Source organism: Bombina bombina, chromosome 1 (assembly GCF_027579735.1).
Source record: "Bombina bombina isolate aBomBom1 chromosome 1, aBomBom1.pri, whole genome shotgun sequence".
Taxonomy (NCBI): domain Eukaryota; kingdom Metazoa; phylum Chordata; class Amphibia; order Anura; family Bombinatoridae; genus Bombina; species Bombina bombina.
The window spans coordinates 1334766717-1334785985 of record NC_069499.1 but is presented as its reverse complement, the minus strand read 5'-3'; the positions used below and the strand labels follow the sequence as shown (position 1 = coordinate 1334785985).

Genomic DNA, 19269 nt, shown 5'->3' with positions numbered 1-19269 from the left:
ATGCGTATCTGTGCCTCCTTACTGCTCCTGTATCTAATTGCCAGTATTACGCTATGACGCTTGACGTCATCACGCGAGACCACATGATTAGCAATAGCCAATTGGACATTGAGGGCGTGCCGCCGCCCTCTGTTTAAATGGACGCTACTTGCCTGTACAGTTACCCCTCTGAAGAAGGAAAACCTGCATCCTTTGAAACGTGTCAGGGTATTATCTTAGGGTATTTGATTACCCGATTTTAGCACTTGTTAAACACATTATTTATTGTTTTACTTTGTATCTTGATACTGCCTGGTGAGATTTTTTACCGGACTTATGCTTGCTTGAAATTACTGCCTACAGTTTATTGGGAACATCATCTGGTGCATCTCAAAAAGAACCATCTGTAATTTTATATATATGTTAACATACCTCACAGTGTTTGAGGACATAGAATGTGAGTTTAATGTGTGCTTGCTTTTATTCTTTGGTTATAAAATAAAAACTGTATTACACTATATATGACCTTTCTCTTGTTAAGTGTGTTCAGTCCACGGGTCATCCATTACTTATGGGATATATTCTCCTTCCCAACAGAAAGTTGCAAGAGGATCACCCAAGCAGAGCTGCTATATAGCTCCTCCCCTCACATGTCATATCCAGTCATTCTCTTGCAAGTCTCAACAAAGAAGGAGGTCGCGAGAGGAGATAGGAGTTTTTTTACCTAATTATTCTTCAATCAAAAGTTTATTATTTTAAAATGGCACCGGAGTGTGCTGTTTTTTCTCTCAGGCAGTATTTAGAAGAAGAATCTGCCTGCGTTTTCTATGATCTTAGCAGACGTAACTAAGATCCACTGGCTGTTCTCGCACATTCTGAGGAGTGGGGTAACTTCAGAAAAAGGGAATAGCATGCGGGGTCCCCCGCAAATGAGGTATGTGCAGTAATATTTTCTAGGAATGGAATTGACTAAGAAAACACTGCTGTTACCCATATGATGTAAGTACAGCCTTTAATGCAGTAGTAGCGACTGGTATCAGGCTGATAAATGTATGCGCAGTTGAGTTATTTTCTAGGGACTAGAATTTGACTGAGAAAATACTGTTAATACTGAAATAAATGTATGAGCCTTAACTGCAGTAGAAGCGACTGGTAGCAGGCTTAGTGATAACTTTGCATAACACTGGAAAGTTGTTTTTAAAACGTTTACTGGCATGTTATTCGTTTTGTGAGGTACTTTGGTGATAAATCTTTTTGGGCATGATTTTTTTTCCATATGGCTAACGTATATATTTCTGCATAGAAACCGTTGTAACAGGTCTCCCACTGTTGTAATATGAGTGGGAGGGGCCTTTTTTTAGCGCCTTGTTGCGCAGTTAAAATTCTAGCACAGTCTTCCTGCTTCTTCCTCCTTGATCCAGGACGTCTCCAGAGAGCTCAGGGGTCTTCAAAATTCATTTTTGAGGGAGGTAATCAGTCACAGCAGACCTGTGACAGTGTGTTTGACTGTGATGAAAGCGTTAAATCTTAAATTGATTATCCGTTTTTGGGTATTGAGGGGTTAATCATCCGTTTGCTAGTGGGTGCAATCCTCTGCTAAATTCATACATTTACTGTTAAAATTGTTGGCTATAACTGAATTAGTTCATTGTTATTTCAACTGTGACAGTTTTTTGTGTTTTTAAAAGCGCTGCAGCGTTTTTTCTATTGCTTGTAAATTTATTGAAAGATTTTTTCCAAGCTTGCTAGCCTTCATTGCTAGTCTGTTTAAACATGTCTGATACAGATGAATCTACTTGTTCATTATGTTTAAAAGCCAATGTGGAGCCCAATAGAAATATGTGTACCAATTGTATTGATGTTCCTTTAAATAAAAGTCAGTCTTTACTGGTAAAGAAATTATCACCAGACAACGAGGGGGAAGTTATGCCGCCTAACTCTCCTCACGTGTCAGTACCTTCGCCTCCCGCTCAGGAGGTGCGTGAGATTGTGGCGCCAAGTACATCAAGGCCCTTACAAATCACTTTGCATGATATGGCTAATGTTATGAAAGAAGTATTATCTAATTTGCCTGAGTTAAGAGGCAAGCGCGATATCTCTGGGTTTAGGACAGAGCGCGCCGATGACACGAGAGCCATGTCTGATACTGCGTCACAATTTGCAGAACATGAGGACGGAGAGCTTCATTCTGTGGGTGACGGATCTGATCCGGGGAGACCAGATTCAGAAATTTTAAATTTAAGCTTGAGAACCTCCGTGTATTGCTAGGGGAGGTGTTAGCGGCTTATGTAAATTATGTAGGCTGGATAAATACTATGCGGTACCGGTGTGTACTGACGTTTTTCCTATACCTAAAAGGCTTACAGAGTTTATTAGCAAGGAGTGGGATAGACCCGGTGTGCCCTTTTCCCCTCCTCCGATATTTAGAAAAATGTTCCCAATAGACGCCACCACACAAGACTTATGGCAGACGGTCCCTAAGGTGGAGTTTCTACTTTAGCCAAGCGTACCACTATCCCGGTGGAGGATAGTTGTGCTTTCTCAGATCCAATGGATAAAAAATTAGAAGGTTACCTTAAGAAAATGTTTGTTCAACAAGGTTTTATAATACAGCCCCTTGCATGCATTGCGCCCGTCACTGCTGCAGCGGCATTCTGGTTTGAGTCTCTGGAAGAGGCTATTCGCACAGCACCATTGGATGAGATTATGAACAAGCTTAAAGCCCTTGAGCTAGCTAATGCATTTGTTTCGGATGCCGTTGTGCATTTAACCAAACTGACGGCTAAGAACTCCGGATTCGCCATCCAGGCGCGTAGAGCGCTATGGCTTAAATCCTGGTCAGCAGATGTAACTTCTAAATCTAAATTGCTTAATATTCCTTTCAAAGGGCAAACCTTATTCGGGCCCGGCTTGAAAGAAATTATTGCTGACATTGGGCCAAACCAAAGGCCAAACAGTCTAATTTTCGTGCCTTTCGTAATTTCAAGGCAGGAGCAGCATCAACTTCCTCCGCTCCAAAACAGGAAGGGACTACTACTCGTTACAGACAGGGTTGGAAAGGCAACCAGTCCTGGAACAAGGGCAAGCAGGCCAGAAAACCTACTTCTGCCCCTAAGACAGCATGAAGAAAGGGCCCCCTATCAGGAAACGGATCTAGTGGGGGGCAGACTTTCTCTCTTCGCCCAGGCCTGGGCAAGAGATGTCCAGGATCCCTGGGCGTTGGAGATCATATCTCAGGGATACCTTCTGGACTTCAAAACTTCTCCTCCACAAGGGAGATTTCATCTGTCAAGGTTATCAACAAACCTAATAAAGAAAGAGGCATTTCTACGATGTGTACAAGACCTCTTAGTAATGGGAGTGATCCACCCGGTTCCGCGGACGGAACAAGGGCAAGGTTTTTACTCAAATCTGTTTGTGGTTCCAAAAAAAGAGGGAACCTTCAGGCCAATCTTGGACCTGAAGATCTTAAACAAATTCCTAAGGGTTCCATCATTCAAAATGGAAACTATTCGAACCATCCTACCCATGATCCAAGAGGGTCAGTATATGACCATAGTGGACTTAAAGGATGCCTACCTTCACATACCGATTCACAAAGATCATTATCGGTACCTAAGATTTGCCTTTCTAGACAGGCATTACCAGTTTGTAGCTCTTCCCTTCGGGTTGGCTACGGCCCCGAGAATTTTTACAAAGGTTCTGGGCTCGCTTCTGGCGGTACTAAGACCGCGAGGCATAGCAGTGGCTCCGTACCTAGACGACATTCTGATACAAGCGTCAAGTTTTCAAAATGCAAAGTCTAATACAGAGATAGTTCTAGCATTTCTGAGGTTGCATGGGTGGAAAGTGAACATGGAAAAGAGTTCTCTGTTCCCACTCACAAGGGTTCCCTTTCTAGGGACTCTTATAGATTCTGTAGAGATGAAGATTTACCTGACGGAGTCCAGGTTATCAAAAATCCTAAATGCTTGCCGTGTCCTTCATTCCATTCCAAGCCCATCAGTAGCTCAGTGCATGGAAGTAATCGGCTTAATGGTCGCGGCAATGGATATAGTGCCATTTGCGCGCCTACATCTCAGACCGCTGCAACTATGCATGCTAAGTCAGTGGAATGGGGATTACTCAGATCTGTCCCCTTTACTAAATCTGGACCAGGAGGCCAGAGATTCTCTTCTCTGGTGGTTGTCGCGGGTTCATCTGTCCAAAGGAATGACTTTTCGCAGACCAGATTGGACGATTGTAACAGATGCCAGCCTACTAGGCTGGGGTGCAGTCTGGAACTCCCTGAAGGCTCAGGGATCGTGGACTCAGGAGGAGAAACTCCTCCCAATAAACATTCTGGAGACTCTGCCCAGGTCCTGCGTGGCCACGCAGGCGCTATCAGAATCACCGATGCTCTCTCCTGTTTGATCCTGGCAATCAGTCGAGGTAGCAACGGAAATGGTGGAAACACATAAGCCATGTTGAAAACCCAAGGGGCTGCTAATGCATCTACCAGCACCGCTCCAGGGTCCCTGGACCTGGATCCGTAACAAGGAAGCTTGGCGTTCTGGCGAGATGCCATGAGATCCAGCTCCGGTTCGCCCCAACGAAGAATCAGTTGAGCAAACACCTCCGGGTGAAGTTCCCACTCCCCCGGATGAAAGGTCTGGCGACTTAGAAAATCCGCCTCCCAGTTCTCCACGCCTGGGATGTAGATCGCTGACAGGTGGCAAGAGTGAGACTCTGCCCAGCGAATTATCTTCGAGACTTCCAACATCGCTAGGGAACTCCTGGTTCCCCCTTCATGATTGATGTAAGCCACAGTCGTGATGTTGTCCGACTGAAATCTGATGAACCTCAGTGTTGCTAACTGAGGCCAAGCTAGAAGAGCATTGAATACTCACAGTGAAGCATGGTGGTGGCAGCATCATGCTTTGGGCTGTTTTTCTTCAGCTGGAACTGGGGCCTTAGTTAAGCTAGAGGGAGTTATGAACAGTTCCAAATACCAGTCAATATTGGCACAAAACCTTCAGGCTTTTGCTAGAAAGCTGAACATAAAGAGGAACTTCATCTTTCAGCATGACAACAACCCAAAGCATACATCTAAATCAACAAAGGAATGGCTTCACCAGAAGAAGATTAAAGTTTTGGAATGGACCTGAATCCGATTGAAAATCTGTGGGGTGATCTGAAGAGGGCTGTGCACAGGAGATGCCCTCGCAATCTGACAGATTTGGAGTGTTTCTGCAAAGAAGAGTGGGCAAATCTTGCCAAGTCAAAATGTGCCATGCTGATAGACTCATACCCAAAAAGGCTGAGTGCTGTAATAAAATCAAAAGGTGCTTCAACAAAGTATTAGTTTATTTTATTTTTATATTTTTTCTTCCCTCTACCTAAAACATTTCAGTTTGTTTTTCAATTGCGTTGTATAGTTTATAGGTCACATTAAAGGTGGAAAAAGTTCTGAAATATTTATCTTTGTGTCATTTTTTTTTACATCACAGAAACCTGACATTTTAACAGGGGTGTGTAAGACTTTTTATATCCACTGTGTGTGTATGTGTGTATGTGTGTGTGTATATATATATATATATATATATGTGTGTGTGTGTGTATATATGCCACTGCAGTGTTCCCATCTTACCCTCCTACTACCTCTTAACCCTGGTCTTGGGTTATTCTTAGCCCTTGGCCTTTTTTTTTGCAGTAGCATCTGTGGTCACAATGACCCAAGGTGGACAAAGTATAAGGACCGCTTCACTCTGTAATCTAGAATGAGTTTCTTATCTAAACTATTGTAATCCCTAGTCCACTGCTTCAACATACAAAGTTAAAAAGGGCATAAAAGGAATCTCTTCTGAGGAAGCTTCCATCAGACCTACTACTTCCATACATTGAGCTACTGACTGAAGAGCTGTTGTCTGTAATTTGAGTCTGCGTAGTTCCATGAGAGAGAGAGGCACATGGAAACTGAATTGATAGTTACTCCCAAAAAATAGAACTTAGTATTGGAGACGGGCAACTCTTTGGAACATTTATCTTTCAACCATGGCTGTGCAGAAACATATTAGAAGTCTCTCTGTGTGGGAAACTGCCAAAAGCAGGGACGGAGCCAGAACCAGAATGTTATCTAGGTACGGGGCAACTGAAATCCCCTCAGCTCTTATTACCACCAATAACGCTCCTAAAACCTTCATGAATACTCTGTTGCTCTCCCATTCAGTTTAGCTATAGCTCTCGTTCAGAAAGCCCAATCTGAGGAATTGATGATCCTTGTGAATAGGGATATGAAGGTACGCATCCGTCAGACCTATTGTGGAAAAAAACTGACCCTGTTGTACTAGAGAAACAAATTCTTGAGAGTACACTCTTTCAAAATGAAAAACATTCTTACTATTTTAAGGTCTTCAAATCCAGGAAAGGTCTGAAAGTGCTTTTCTTTTTTGGAACGATATGGAGTAAAAACCCAGACCCTGGTCTGAAACTGGGATGGGCTTTATAACCCCCCCCCCCATCAGGTCCGAAACCCTATCCAGTAACCTTGAGACACAATGCTCAAAACCCAAGGATCCTGAACTAATTGAGACCAAGCCTCTAAAAGACTCAACCTGCCCCCTACCAGAACAATCTGAATCGGGGACCACACCTTCATGGTCTTTTGGAAGTAGGGGATGACTTCTTGTTCCTTTTTGGATTTGCTCCAGGAAGAACCTTGCTTCCAATAAGGTTTTTGAGAGGAAGAGGACTTTTTTTTTTTGAGGATTTATTTTACTATTCATAGGGTCTCTAAAAGAAGTACTATCCTCCAGAGGAATAGTAGTTCTCTTGGCTAATGTAGGAATTGCACCATCAAGCTTTGGAATAGTTTCCCGTAACTCTCTATTTTTAACAGGTAAAGGAAACATCCTTTTAAACTTTGAAGACAGGTCAAAAAGAGTACTGGGTTTGAACCTTCCTTAGAGATTATCTCTGTAATCGCTTCAGGGAATGGAAAAACCTCAAGTACAGCTGATAAACGGATTTCTCCTCAATGCTTGTGATCCTGAATGTCGAAGATGAAACCAATATGGTTTTCCAAAGAAGTAGCACATCTTGTAAAGACAAAAAAGATAGCTTATAAAAATTAGACACACAGAGTCAGATGATGATATGCAAATACGGAGACTCCAACAAAAAAGACTAAGCAGTTAATTAGAAATGCTAAAGCACAGGCGGAAGAGAAGATAGCACAGTCAGGAAAACATGGAGACAAAACCTTTATTAGATATATCAGTGAAAGGAGAAAAAACTAAGGTTGGAATAGTACAATTTAAAACAGTTGATGGTAGAATAGTAGGAGATGAGCAAAAGCAGACTGTCTCAATGAGTACTTCTGTTCTGACTTCACAAAAGATTGTGAAGGTGGAATGTCTACATTAAGGGATGCTACAAAAAATAAAAAATAAATGAGTTTAGCACTAATCTTTTTACAGAGAATGAGGTTTTGTTAGCATTATCAAAAATAAATGTAAAACGGTCAGTAGGTACTGATATTATTCATCCAAGGGTTTTAAAGGAACTTCGATGTGTGTTTGCTGCCCCATTAACTAATCTGTTTAAACGGTCACTGTTGATAGGAGTTGTTCCAGATGAATTGAGAATACAGAATGTAGTACCTCTTCATAAAAAGGGCAGTAGGGATGAATCTGGTTATTACAGTCCAGTTGGTTAAACCTCAGTAGTAGGGAATTTAATGGAAAGTCTCTTAAAAGAAAGAATTATGACTTGCATAAAGACAAACCATTTAGAAGTCCAAAATCAGCATGGTTTTACTTAAGGTAGATGATGTCAGACTAATCTAATTAACTTCTTTGATCATGTTACAAAAGTATTAGACCAGGGTGGAGCAGTTGATGTAGCATATCTAGATTTAAGCAAAGCATTTGACACTGTCCCACACACCAAACTAATTCACAAACTGTATCTCCTTGGTCTAGACTAAAAAAATATGAACTGGGTGGAATGCTTGCTTAAGAGTACTTCTTCGTAAATGGAGTGCTACTAGTGGTGTTACTCAGGGGTCAGTTCTGGTGCTTGTTTTGTTCAACATATTTATCAGTAATATCAGCAAAGGGCCAAAGAGGAAAGTATATCTGTTTGCAGTTGATACAAATATTTGTCATATAGTAGATGTTCCGGGCGGGGGGTAAACAAAATGAGAAGTGATATACAAAAATTGGAGGACTGGGATCTAAAGTTAATTACAGACCCAATTACATTATACTGACTGTTACAAATGAGCAACGTGACTTGTAAATAATTATTTCAGATTATTTAAAATTTAGTAAAAAATGTAGTATTGCAGCGAGTAAGGCCTGTAGATTGCTTGGTAGAGGTATTTGCAGCATAAATATGAAGGTTCTCATGCCAATTTGCACATCATTAGTTAGGTCTCATCTTGAGTATTGTGTGCAGTTCTGTAGGCCATACCTCCAGAAAGATATAAACAAACTGGAATCTGTGCAAAGGAGGGCTACTAAAATGGTACATAGTCTAAAAATTAAAACTTACCTACTAAGGCTCTGTTACCTAAATATGTATAGCTTAGGGGAGAGAAGGGAAAGAGGTGATATGTTAGTAACTATCAGGTATAAAGGGGCTTAGTAAAGCTGAGGCTGTGAGTATTTTTTCATAAAAAGAAAAAAAATCAAGAACACAAGGGGTCATGATCTCAAGCTGAAGGGTAGTTGATTGAGAAGTAATTTGTGGAAAGGGTGATTGATTCATGGAATTAACTTCCACAAGAGGTGGTAATTACACACACTGTTTGGGGACTTTAAGAATGCCTGGGATAAGCATAAGGCTTTCCAACAAACTAGATAAGTTTTTATACTTTTTTAGAAAATATTGGGCAGACTTGTTGGTTCTTATTTGCCGTCAAAATCTATCTGTTTTTATGTAAAGTTTGAAGAACCTCACGCAATAAGAAGAGTAGATGGTAAATCTTAAACATAAAATAATTATCAGTTTTCTGATAAGGGATGGAGTTCTGATCATCTGAAGATGATGCAAGCAACAGCACAGGATTTTAGAGAGGAGTACGACGACCCAACAGGAGGAGGCTAAGGGATAGGTCCCCGCGACACCTGTCGCAGACTTGTGACTAAAATTCCATAGGGAAATATTGTCACTACCCTGTACTCTATACACCCCTCTATCCATAGCTTGCTGTCTGAGGGGGTAACTGGTATCACATAGGTCTGAGAATCCCTTTCAACGTAGAATATGGAGCACCTCAATTCGTCTACTTCTGTGAAGGCAAAGATAAAACTGAGATATACAGGGAGGTGGGAGGGTTCAAAAGCTCTTGGTGTTTGGGGTATTTTTGCCTCCTCCTAGTGGCAGGAATTCAATCCCATATGTCTAGGCTTGTGAACTGTCACCACCTTATGAAAGAAAACAGGTCCCTATTGCTGCTAAGAGAGACTTAAGTGCTTCTGCAGCTGTACAGAATGCTTAAAACCGCTCCATATTCCCAGACAGTTGCTTGTTCAAGATTTTATGCAAGCCGACTGCAACATACACAATATCTTATTTATGACTGATGCACCCTGTGCACATGAGCACAAATCATCGCTGACACCTCTCACCTGTTTTGTCTAGCACTGTACATGAATTGGTATACGTTGTGTCCTTTATATCCTATTCAGTGTTTTGCACATTTAAGTTTGTGTGTTGCAGTGTCATCTTTTCATTACCATCTCCTCCTCCTTTTGCTTCAGGATGAACCAGGCCCCCACTCTGGGGTTTGAGAAGGATGTTGGGGCTCAGACCACTCATCATTTCATGTACCCGGAAAGTGCCAAAAATTTGCCTGCTAATGTAAGCTTTGTGCTTGTGCCATTTAAAGCCTTGGACATTCTGTGGATCACAAGTGCCCTATCTACAGGGCAGATCAGGTTGTAAGTACCCTTTTTAAAATGTATAGTCATTGACTTGCCACTGAATCCTGATATTATATTTAAATTTCTCCATAAAGCTATTACTGATCGGCACGATAAGCGTTTACAATATTCATACAGAATTCACTTGTTTAAGATGGCAGTTTGCCTTGTATTACTGTAACATGTCTTATACTGTGTAATTAACCTTCAAGCCATTATTAATAATTTAGTTGGAAAGAAAAACCCCCACAGATTGCAAAGGACACCATGTACTGGCCTAGAGATAGTTGGTGCCACATATCACTAATTATCAGCTACCTTCATGCAGTGGGAGATAGACTGGTGCAAGCTCTCTGACAATAAGTGTGACTAATTCTATCACTATCTGCCCATAGATAGGCAGCAATATTGCACAAGTTCCTCTACCCTGTTGTAAACCCTTTCTATATGGCATGTGTGCATTCCTCCAACGTATCTCCTTTTGTGCAGCCCTTGTGTAAACTGAAATCCAATAGAGTTAGATGGAGTAGGCCATGTGCATTTTAACCAGTGCAGTACTTGCAACTTTCACATTTTCTTCCATATAAATCAAAGCTGATTAGGGCCCTTAGCCTGTTTTAAATAAGTGTATATGTAAAGTGCTATTAGCTTGTAAAAACACTGATTAGTTTACTGGCAAGTTACCCTCCAGAAGTATATACTGGTCACACCAACTTAATTTCCAACTAACAGATAAAGAATGGAAACCATTTTTAAATCAACAGCTAATTCCTTATCACACATCTCTTGCACTGATAGCTCATTCTGGAGAGAGTCCAACTTCCTTTGTCAAAAACATTTTGCAAACCTGATTTTAGATAACGCATGCAAATTTTAAGAGACATTTCAATTTACTTAAGTTGTTAAATGTGTTTTGTTCTTTTGGTGTCCTTTGTTGCAAAGCATAGCTAAATAGACTGAGGAGCAGCACTGCACTACTGGGAGCCAGCTGCTGATTGATGGCTTTGCACCAACGTGTTCAGCTAGATCCCAGTAGTGCTTTGCTCTGGAACAGACTTGCTTTATGTTTAATCTGTTGCAGAGGTTAAACGCATTGGTATATACAATCCAATAATAAAATGGTCTAAGCATTTTCTTTTGCACTTTAATTTCTTTTTAATTAATAGCTAAACTAAAAAGGGACATGAAACCCAAATGTTTTCTTTCATGATTCAGACAGAACATGTGATTTTAAACATCTTTTCAAATTTTTTCGTTCTCTTGGTATCCTTAGTTGAAAAGCATATCTAGGTAGCCTCAGGAGCAGCAATACATTATTGGGAGCTAGATGCTGATTGGCGGCTGCACAAAAATGTCTCTCTTAATTGGTTCACCAGATGTCTTCAGATAGCTCTCAGTAGTGCATAGCTGTTACTTCAAAAAACGATACCCTGAGAATGAAGCAAATTGGATAAAAGAACTAAATTTAAAAGATGTTTGAAATCACATGCCTTATTTGAATCATGAAAATAAAAATGTTGGGTTTCATATTCCTTTTAAAGTGCAGAATCTGGTCCAGACCAATGCAGATTTTGCTCAGTAGTGTCAGACAACTCATTCTGAGATACCGAAAAAGGCCAACTGTCCCCTCCTGAGTCAATGGCCGCAAAAGACCACTAGTAGCCTATCCTTAGTCCGCTACCATTGTACAATGACATACAGAATGGAATTCTATAATTATATCATGAAATTCTGGTCTGAGTATTGTATATCTCGCTAATGCTTATATAGTATGTATTTCTTTTATTACAATACCTGAATTCCTATAGCAGACATATTTATTCCGTCAATTCTCTATAAACTGTTTAGGATGCTTGTTATGGTGTAAATGTGCATGCTAAATATAACCTCTAAATATGGTACACTACATGCTGTGCATTTGCAGAATTCAAGCTTTAGATTTATTTCTGGTACACTATTATTTATAAGGCAAATCTCACAAATGCTAGATCACTGGTTGCTATGTACATTGTACTTTATTTTATTTATTTGCATAACATATCTACTAAAATATTATTCCATAATATAAAAAGGAAGGATGTTTGGGTCATTGTAAAAGGGGAACTAGTTTGGCATTCTGTATTGTAACTGCCTCTTGTCTTCTCATTCTATAGCACGTATGCTCCAGTAAAGGCTTTCCTGCGAGTAGACAAGGAGAAGGTGAGATTCATGTATTAGCTGTAGAACTACATCCTAAACCCATGGTATTTTCTTCATAAATGGAAAGAGTCCACAGCTGCATTCATTAGTTTTGGGAAAAAAGAACCTGGCCACCAGGAGGAGGCAAAGACATCCCAGCCAAAGGCTTAAATACTCCTCCCACTCCCCTCATCCCCCAGTCATTCTTTGCCTTTTGTCTCAGGAGGTTGGCAGAGAAGTGTCAGAAGTTTGTTTTGTCTCTTATGGAGGGTAGTACTCTTCGACATGGGACGGGAGTTTTAAGTAATCCTGTCAGCCTCTGAGTGAGAGCCTGGATGAAAGTTAGTCCGGAGATGAAGGGAGAGTCTTTCTGCAAAACCATCCCGACTCATATTAACAGCTCCACAAGCAATTGGCGTTGTCGAACTTCGCTTCACTGCCTGCTTTCTTCTCTCAAGTCCATGGCGGAGGCGCTGCTACTATTCATCACACTTAAAGGGCCGTGTTCCAGTTCCACGGTGTAGATTCCGGTAAGATCGTTTCGTGTTACTTCATCAGAATGTACTGTATCTTATTTGTTTATCCTGTGGGACTTATTAAGTATAAAATATAGGGCCTCAGTGAGCCTCCTTTGGTTCTTGGAATCGAGGGTTAATATCTCCCGAAGGGGGTTTATTGAACAGGGGTTTCTCCAACATTGGTGTGTCCGGTCCACGGCGTCATCCTTACTTGTGGGATATTCTCTTCCCCAACAGGAAATGGCAAAGAGTCCCAGCAAAGCTGGTCACATGATCCCTCCTAGGCTCCGCCCACCCCAGTCATTCTCTTTGCCGTTGCACAGGCAACATCTCCACGGAGATGGTTAAGAGTTTTTTGGTGTTTAAATGTAGTTTTTATTCTTCTATCAAGTGTTTGTTATTTTAAAATAGTGCTGGTATGTACTATTTACTCTGAAACAGAAAAAGGATGAAGATTTCTGTTTGTAAGAGGAAGATGATTTTAGCAGAAGTTACTAAAATCGATTGCTGTTTCCACACAGGACTGTTGAGATGAAGTAACTTCAGTTGGGGGAAACAGTTAGCAGACTTTTCTGCTTAAGGTATGACTAGCCATATTTCTAACAAGACCATGTAATGCTGGAAGGCTGTCATTTCCCCTCATGGGGACCGGTAAGCCATTTTCTTAGTTAAACATAAAAGAATAAAGGGCTTCAAAAGGGCTTAAAAAACTGGTAGACATTTTTCTGGGCTAAAACGATTGCTTTACTAGGCATATTATGCAGATTCTAACTATTAATGGTTATTATAATCTTGGGGATTGTTTAGAAAAACGGCAGGCACTGTGTTGGACACCTTTTTCAGATGGGGCCTTTTCTAGTTATAGACAGAGCCTCATTTTCGCGCCACTAATGCGCAGTTGTTTTTGGAGAGCAAGGCATGCAGATGCATGTGTGAGGAGCTAAGAATCACTGAAAAAGCTTATAGAAAGCATCATTTGGTATCGTATTCCCCTCTGGGCTTGGTTGGGTCTCAGCAAAGCATATAGCTGGGACTGTATAGGGGTTAAATGTAAAAACTGCTCCGGTTCCGTTATTTTAAGGGTTAAAGCTCTGAAATTTGGTGTGCAATACTTTTAATGCTTTAAGACACTGTGGTGAAATTTTGGTGAATTTTGAACAATTCCTTCATACAGGAAAGATTTCTCATCAAGCTGAACCTGATGTTGTGACATTTAAATTTAAATTAGAACATCTCTGCGCACTGCTTAAGGAGGTATTATCTACTCTGGATGATTGTGACAATTTGGTCATTCCAGAGAAGTTATGTAAGATGGACAAGTTCCTAGAGGTTCCGGTGCCCCCTGACGCTTTTCCTATACCCAAGCGGGTGGCGGACATAGTAAATAAAGAGTGGGAAAGGCCCGGCATACCTTTTGTCCCCCCCCCTATATTTAAGAAATTATTTCCTATAGTCGACCCCAGAAAGGACTTATGGCAGACAGTCCCTAATGTCGAGGGGGCGGTTTCTACTCTAAACAAACGCACTACTATTCCTATCGAAGATAGTTGTGCTTTCAAAGATCCTATGGATAAAAAATTAGAGGGTTTGCTTAAAAAGATTTTTGTTCAGCAAGGTTACCTTCTACAACCAATTTCATGCATTGTTCCTGTCACTACGGCAGCGTGTTTCTGGTTCGAGGAACTAGAAAAGTCGCTCAATAAAGAATCTTCGTATGAGGAGGTTATGGACAGAGTTCAAGCACTTAAATTGGCTAACTCTTTTATTTTAGATGCCGCTTTGCAATTAGCTAGATTAGCGGCGAAAAATTCAGGGTTTGCTATCGTGGCGCGCAGAGCGATTGGCTAACGTCTTGGTCAGCGGATGTGTCTTCCAAGACAAAATTGCTTAACATTCCTTTCAAGGGTAAAACATTATTTGGACCTGATTTGAAAGAGATTATTTCAGACATCACTGGGGGAAAGGGCCACGCCCTCCCACAGGACAGGTCCTTTAAGGCTAAAAATAAGCCTAATTTTTGTCCCTTTCGCAGAAACGGACCAGCTTCTAATTCTTCATCCTCTAAGCAAGAGGGTAATACTTCACAACCCAAGCCAGCCTGGGAACCAATGCAAGGCTGGAACAAGGGTAAGCAGGCCAAGAAGCCTACCACTGCTACCAAAACAGCATGAAGGGGTAGCCCCCGATCCGGGACCGGATCTGGTGGGGGGCAGACTTTCTCTCTTTGCTCAGGCTTGGGCAAGAGATGTTCAGGATCCTTGGGCGCTAGAAATAGTTTCTCAAGGTTATCTCCTGGAATTCAAGGAACTACCCCCAAGGGGAAGGTTCCACAGGTCTCAATTATCTTCAAAACAAATAAAAAGACAGGCATTCTTACATTGTGTAGAAGACCTGTTAAAGATGGGAGTGATTCATCCTGTTCCAATAAGAGAACAAGGGATGGGTTTTTATTCCAACCTGTTCATAGTTCCCAAAAAAGAGGGAACATTCAGACCAATTTTGGATCTCAAGATCCTAAACAAATTTCTCAGGGTACCATCGTTCAAAATGGAAACTATTCGAACGATCCTACCTACTATCCAGGAAAATCAATTTATGACTACCGTGGACTTAAAGGATGCGTATCTACATATTCCTATCCACAAGGAACATCATCAGTTCCTAAGGTTCGCTTTTCTGGACAAGCATTACCAGTTTGTGGCACTTCCATTCGGATTAGCCACTGCTCCAAGGATTTTCACAAAGGTACTAGGGTCCCTTCTAGCGGTTCTAAGACCAATGGGCATTGCAGTAGTACCTTACTTAGACGACATCCTGATTCAAGCGTCGTCCCTGTCAAAAGCAAAGGCTCATACGGACATCGTCCTAGCCTTTCTCAGATCTCACGGATGGAAGGTGAACAAAGAAAAAAGTTCTCTGTCCCCGTCAACAAGAGTTCCCTTCTTGGGAACAATAATAGATTCCTTAGAAATGAGGATTTTTCTGACAGAGGTCAGAAAATCAAAACTTCTAAACTCTTGTCAAGTTCTTCATTCTGTTCCTCGTCCTTCCATAGCACAGTGCATGGAAGTAATAGGATTGATGGTTGCAACAATGGACATAGTTCCTTTTGCACGAATTCATCTAAGACCATTACAACTGTGCATGCTCAGACAGTGGAATGGGGATTATACAGACTTGTCTCAGACAATTCAAGTAGATCAAAAGACCAGGGATTCACTCCGTTGGTGGCTGACCCTGGACAATCTGTCACAGGGAATGAGCTTCCGCAGACCAGAGTGGGTCATTGTCACGACCGACGCCAGCCTAGTGGGCTGGGGCGCGGTCTGGGAATCCCTGAAAGCTCAGGGTCTATGGTCTCGGGAAGAGTCTCTTCTCCCGATAAACATTCTGGAACTGAGAGCGATATTCAATGCTCTCAGAGTTTGGCCTCAACTAGCAAAGGCCAAATTCATAAGGTTTCAGTCAGACAACATGACGACCGTTGCATATATCAATCATCAGGGGGGAACAAGGAGTTCCCTGGCGATGAAAGAAGTGACCAAGATAATTCAATGGGCGGAGGATCACTCCTGCCACTTGTCTGCGATCCACATCCCAGGAGTGGAAAATTGGGAAGCGGATTTTCTGAGTCGTCAGACATTCCATCCGGGGGAGTGGGAACTCCATCCGGAAATCTTTGCCCAAATAACTCAATTATGGGGCATTCCAGACATGGATCTGATGGCGTCTCGTCAGAACTTCAAGGTTCCTTGCTACGGGTCCAGATCCAGGGATCCCAAGGCGACTCTAGTAGATGCACTAGTAGCACCTTGGACTTTCAACCTAGCTTATGTATTCCCACCGTTTCCTCTCATCCCCAGGCTGGTAGCCAGGATCAATCAGGAGAGGGCCTCAGTGATCTTGATAGCTCCTGCGTGGCCACGCATCCGAATCTGGTTTCCCTCCAACTGACGGCTTGGAGATTGAACGCTTGATTTTATCAGATTCTGTAATAGATACTCTGATTCAGGCTAGAAAGCCTGTAACTAGAAAAATCTACCATAAAATATGGAAAAAATATATCTGTTGGTGTGAATCTAAAGGATTCCCATGGAACAAGATAAAAATTCCTAAGATTCTATCCTTTCTACAAGAAGGTTTGGAGAAAGGATTATCTGCAAGTTCTCTGAAGGGACAGATCTCTGCTTTATCTGTTTTACTTCACAAAAGACTGGCAGCCGTGCCAGATGTTCAAGCATTTGTTCAGGCTCTGGTTAGGATCAAGCCTGTTTACAGACCTTTGACTCCTCCCTGGAGTCTAAATCTAGTTCTTTCAGTTCTTCAAGGGGTTCCGTTTGAACCCTTACATTCCGTAGATATTAAGTTACTATCTTAGAAAGTTTTGTTTTTGGTTGCAATTTCTTCTGCTAGAAGAGTTTCAGAGTTATCTGCTCTGCAGTGTTCTCCGCCCTATCTGGTGTTCCATGCAGATAAGGTGGTTTTGCGTACTAAGCCTGGTTTTCTTCCGAAAGTTGTTTCCAACAAAAATATTAATCAGGAAATAGTTGTACCCTCTTTGTGTCCGAATCCAGTTTCAAAGAAGGAACGTTTGTTACACAATTTGGACGTAGTTCGTGCTCTAAAATTCTATTTAGAGGCTACTAAAGATTTCAGACAAACATCTTCCTTGTTTGTTGTTTATTCTGGTAAAAGGAGAGGTCAAAAAGCGACTTCTACCTCTCTTTCCTTTTGGCTTAAAAGCATTATCCGATTGGCTTATGAGACTGCCGGACGGCAGCCTCCTGAAAGAATCACAGCTCACTCCACTAGGGCTGTGGCTTCCACCTGGGCCTTCAAGAACGAGGCTTCTGTTGACCAGATATGTAAGGCAGCGACTTGGTCTTCACTGCACACTTTTGCCAAATTTTACAAATTTGATACTTTTGCTTCTTCGGAGGCTATTTTTGGGAGAAAGGTTTTGCAAGCTGTGGTGCCTTCCATTTAGGTGACCTGATTTGCTCCCTCCCTTCATCCGTGTCCTAAAGCTTTGGTATTGGTTCCCACAAGTAAGGATGACGCCGTGGACCGGACACACCAATGTTGGAGAAAACAGAATTTATGCTTACCTGATAAATTACTTTCTCCAACGGTGTGTCCGGTCCACGGCCCGCCCTGGGTTTTTTTTTTTAATCAGGTCTGATGAATTATTTTCTCTAACTACAGTCACCACGGTATCATATGATTTCTCCTATATATATTTCCTCCTGTCCGTCGGTCGAATGACTGGGGTGGGCGGAGCCTAGGATGGATCATGTGACCAGCTTTGATGGGACTCTTTGCCATTTCCTGTTGGGGATGAGAATATCCCACAAGTAAGGATGACGCCGTGGACCGGACACACCGTTGGAGAAAGTAATTTATCAGGTAAGCATAAATTCTGTTTTCTCTTGTTAAGTGTATCCAGTCCACGGATCATCCATTACTTATGGGATATTCTCCTTCCCAACAGGAAGTTGCAAGAGGATCACCCACAGCAGAGCTGCTATATAGCTCCTCCCCTAACTGTCATATCCAGTCATTCTCTTGCAAGCCTCAACCAAGATGGAGGTCGTAAGAGGAGTGTGGTGTTTTATACTTAGTTTATTCTTCAATCAAAAGTTTGTTATTTTTAAATGGTGCCGGAGTGTACTGTTTATCTCAGGCAGTATTTAGAAGAAGAATCTGCCTGCGTTTTCTATGATCTTAGCAGAAGTAACTAAGATCCATGGCTGTTCTCACATATTCTGAGGAGTGAGGTAACTTCAGAGAGGGAATGGTGTGCAGGTTTTCCTGCAATAAGGTATGTGCAGTTAATATTTTTCTAGGGATGGAATTTGCTAGAAAATGCTGCTGATACCGAACTAATGTAAGTAAAGCCTTAAATGCAGTGAGAGCTACTGGTATCAGGCTTATTAATAGAGATGCATACTCTTATAAAAATGTAATATAAAACGTTTGCTGGCATGTTTAATCGTTTTTATATGTATTTGGTGATAAAACTTATTGGGGCCTAGTTTTTTTCCACATGGCTGGCTTGAATTTGGCCTAGTAACAGTTTCCTTAGGCTTTCCACTGTTGTAATATGAGTGGGAGGGGCCTTTTTTAGTGCTTTTCTGTGCAGATAAAAATACTGACAGAGACATCCAGCTTCTTCCTGCATGATCCAGGACATCTCTGGAGGGCTCAAAAGGCTTCAAAGTCGTTTTTGAGGGAGGTAAAAAGCCACAGTAGAGCTGTGGCAGTTGTTGTGACTGTTTAAAAAAAAAAAAAAAAAGTTTTTGTCTGATATTATTCTGTTTTGGGTATTAAGGGGTTAATCATCCATTTGCAAGTGGATGCAATGCTCTGCTAACTTGTTACATACACTGTAAAAAATTCGTTAGTGTAACTGCCTTTTTTCACTGTTATTTCAAATTTTGACAAAATTTGTGTTTCTTAAAGGTGCAGTAACGTTTTTTATATTGCTTGTAAACTTGTTTAAAGTGTTTTCCAAGCTTGCTAGTCTCATTGCTAGTCTGTTTAAACATGTCTGACACAGAGGAAACTACTTGTTCATTATGTTTGAAAGCCATGGTGGAGCCCCATAGGAGAATGTGTACTAAATGTATTGATTTCACCTTAAACAGTAAAGTTCAGTCTTTAACTATAAAATAAATATCACTAGA

General features: G+C 41.4%; 1 protein-coding gene across 1 annotated transcript in view; it reads left to right on the top strand.

Annotated features, from left to right (window-relative positions):
- Positions 1-19269, top strand: part of ST3GAL2 (ST3 beta-galactoside alpha-2,3-sialyltransferase 2) — a 177901-nt gene that overhangs the window by 141088 nt on the left and 17544 nt on the right. Inside the window, exons 4-5 of the mRNA XM_053702237.1 lie at positions 9726-9905; positions 12041-12086. Coding sequence (XP_053558212.1) covers positions 9726-9905; positions 12041-12086 — 226 coding nt within the window. The remainder of the gene's footprint in view (positions 1-9725; positions 9906-12040; positions 12087-19269) is intronic.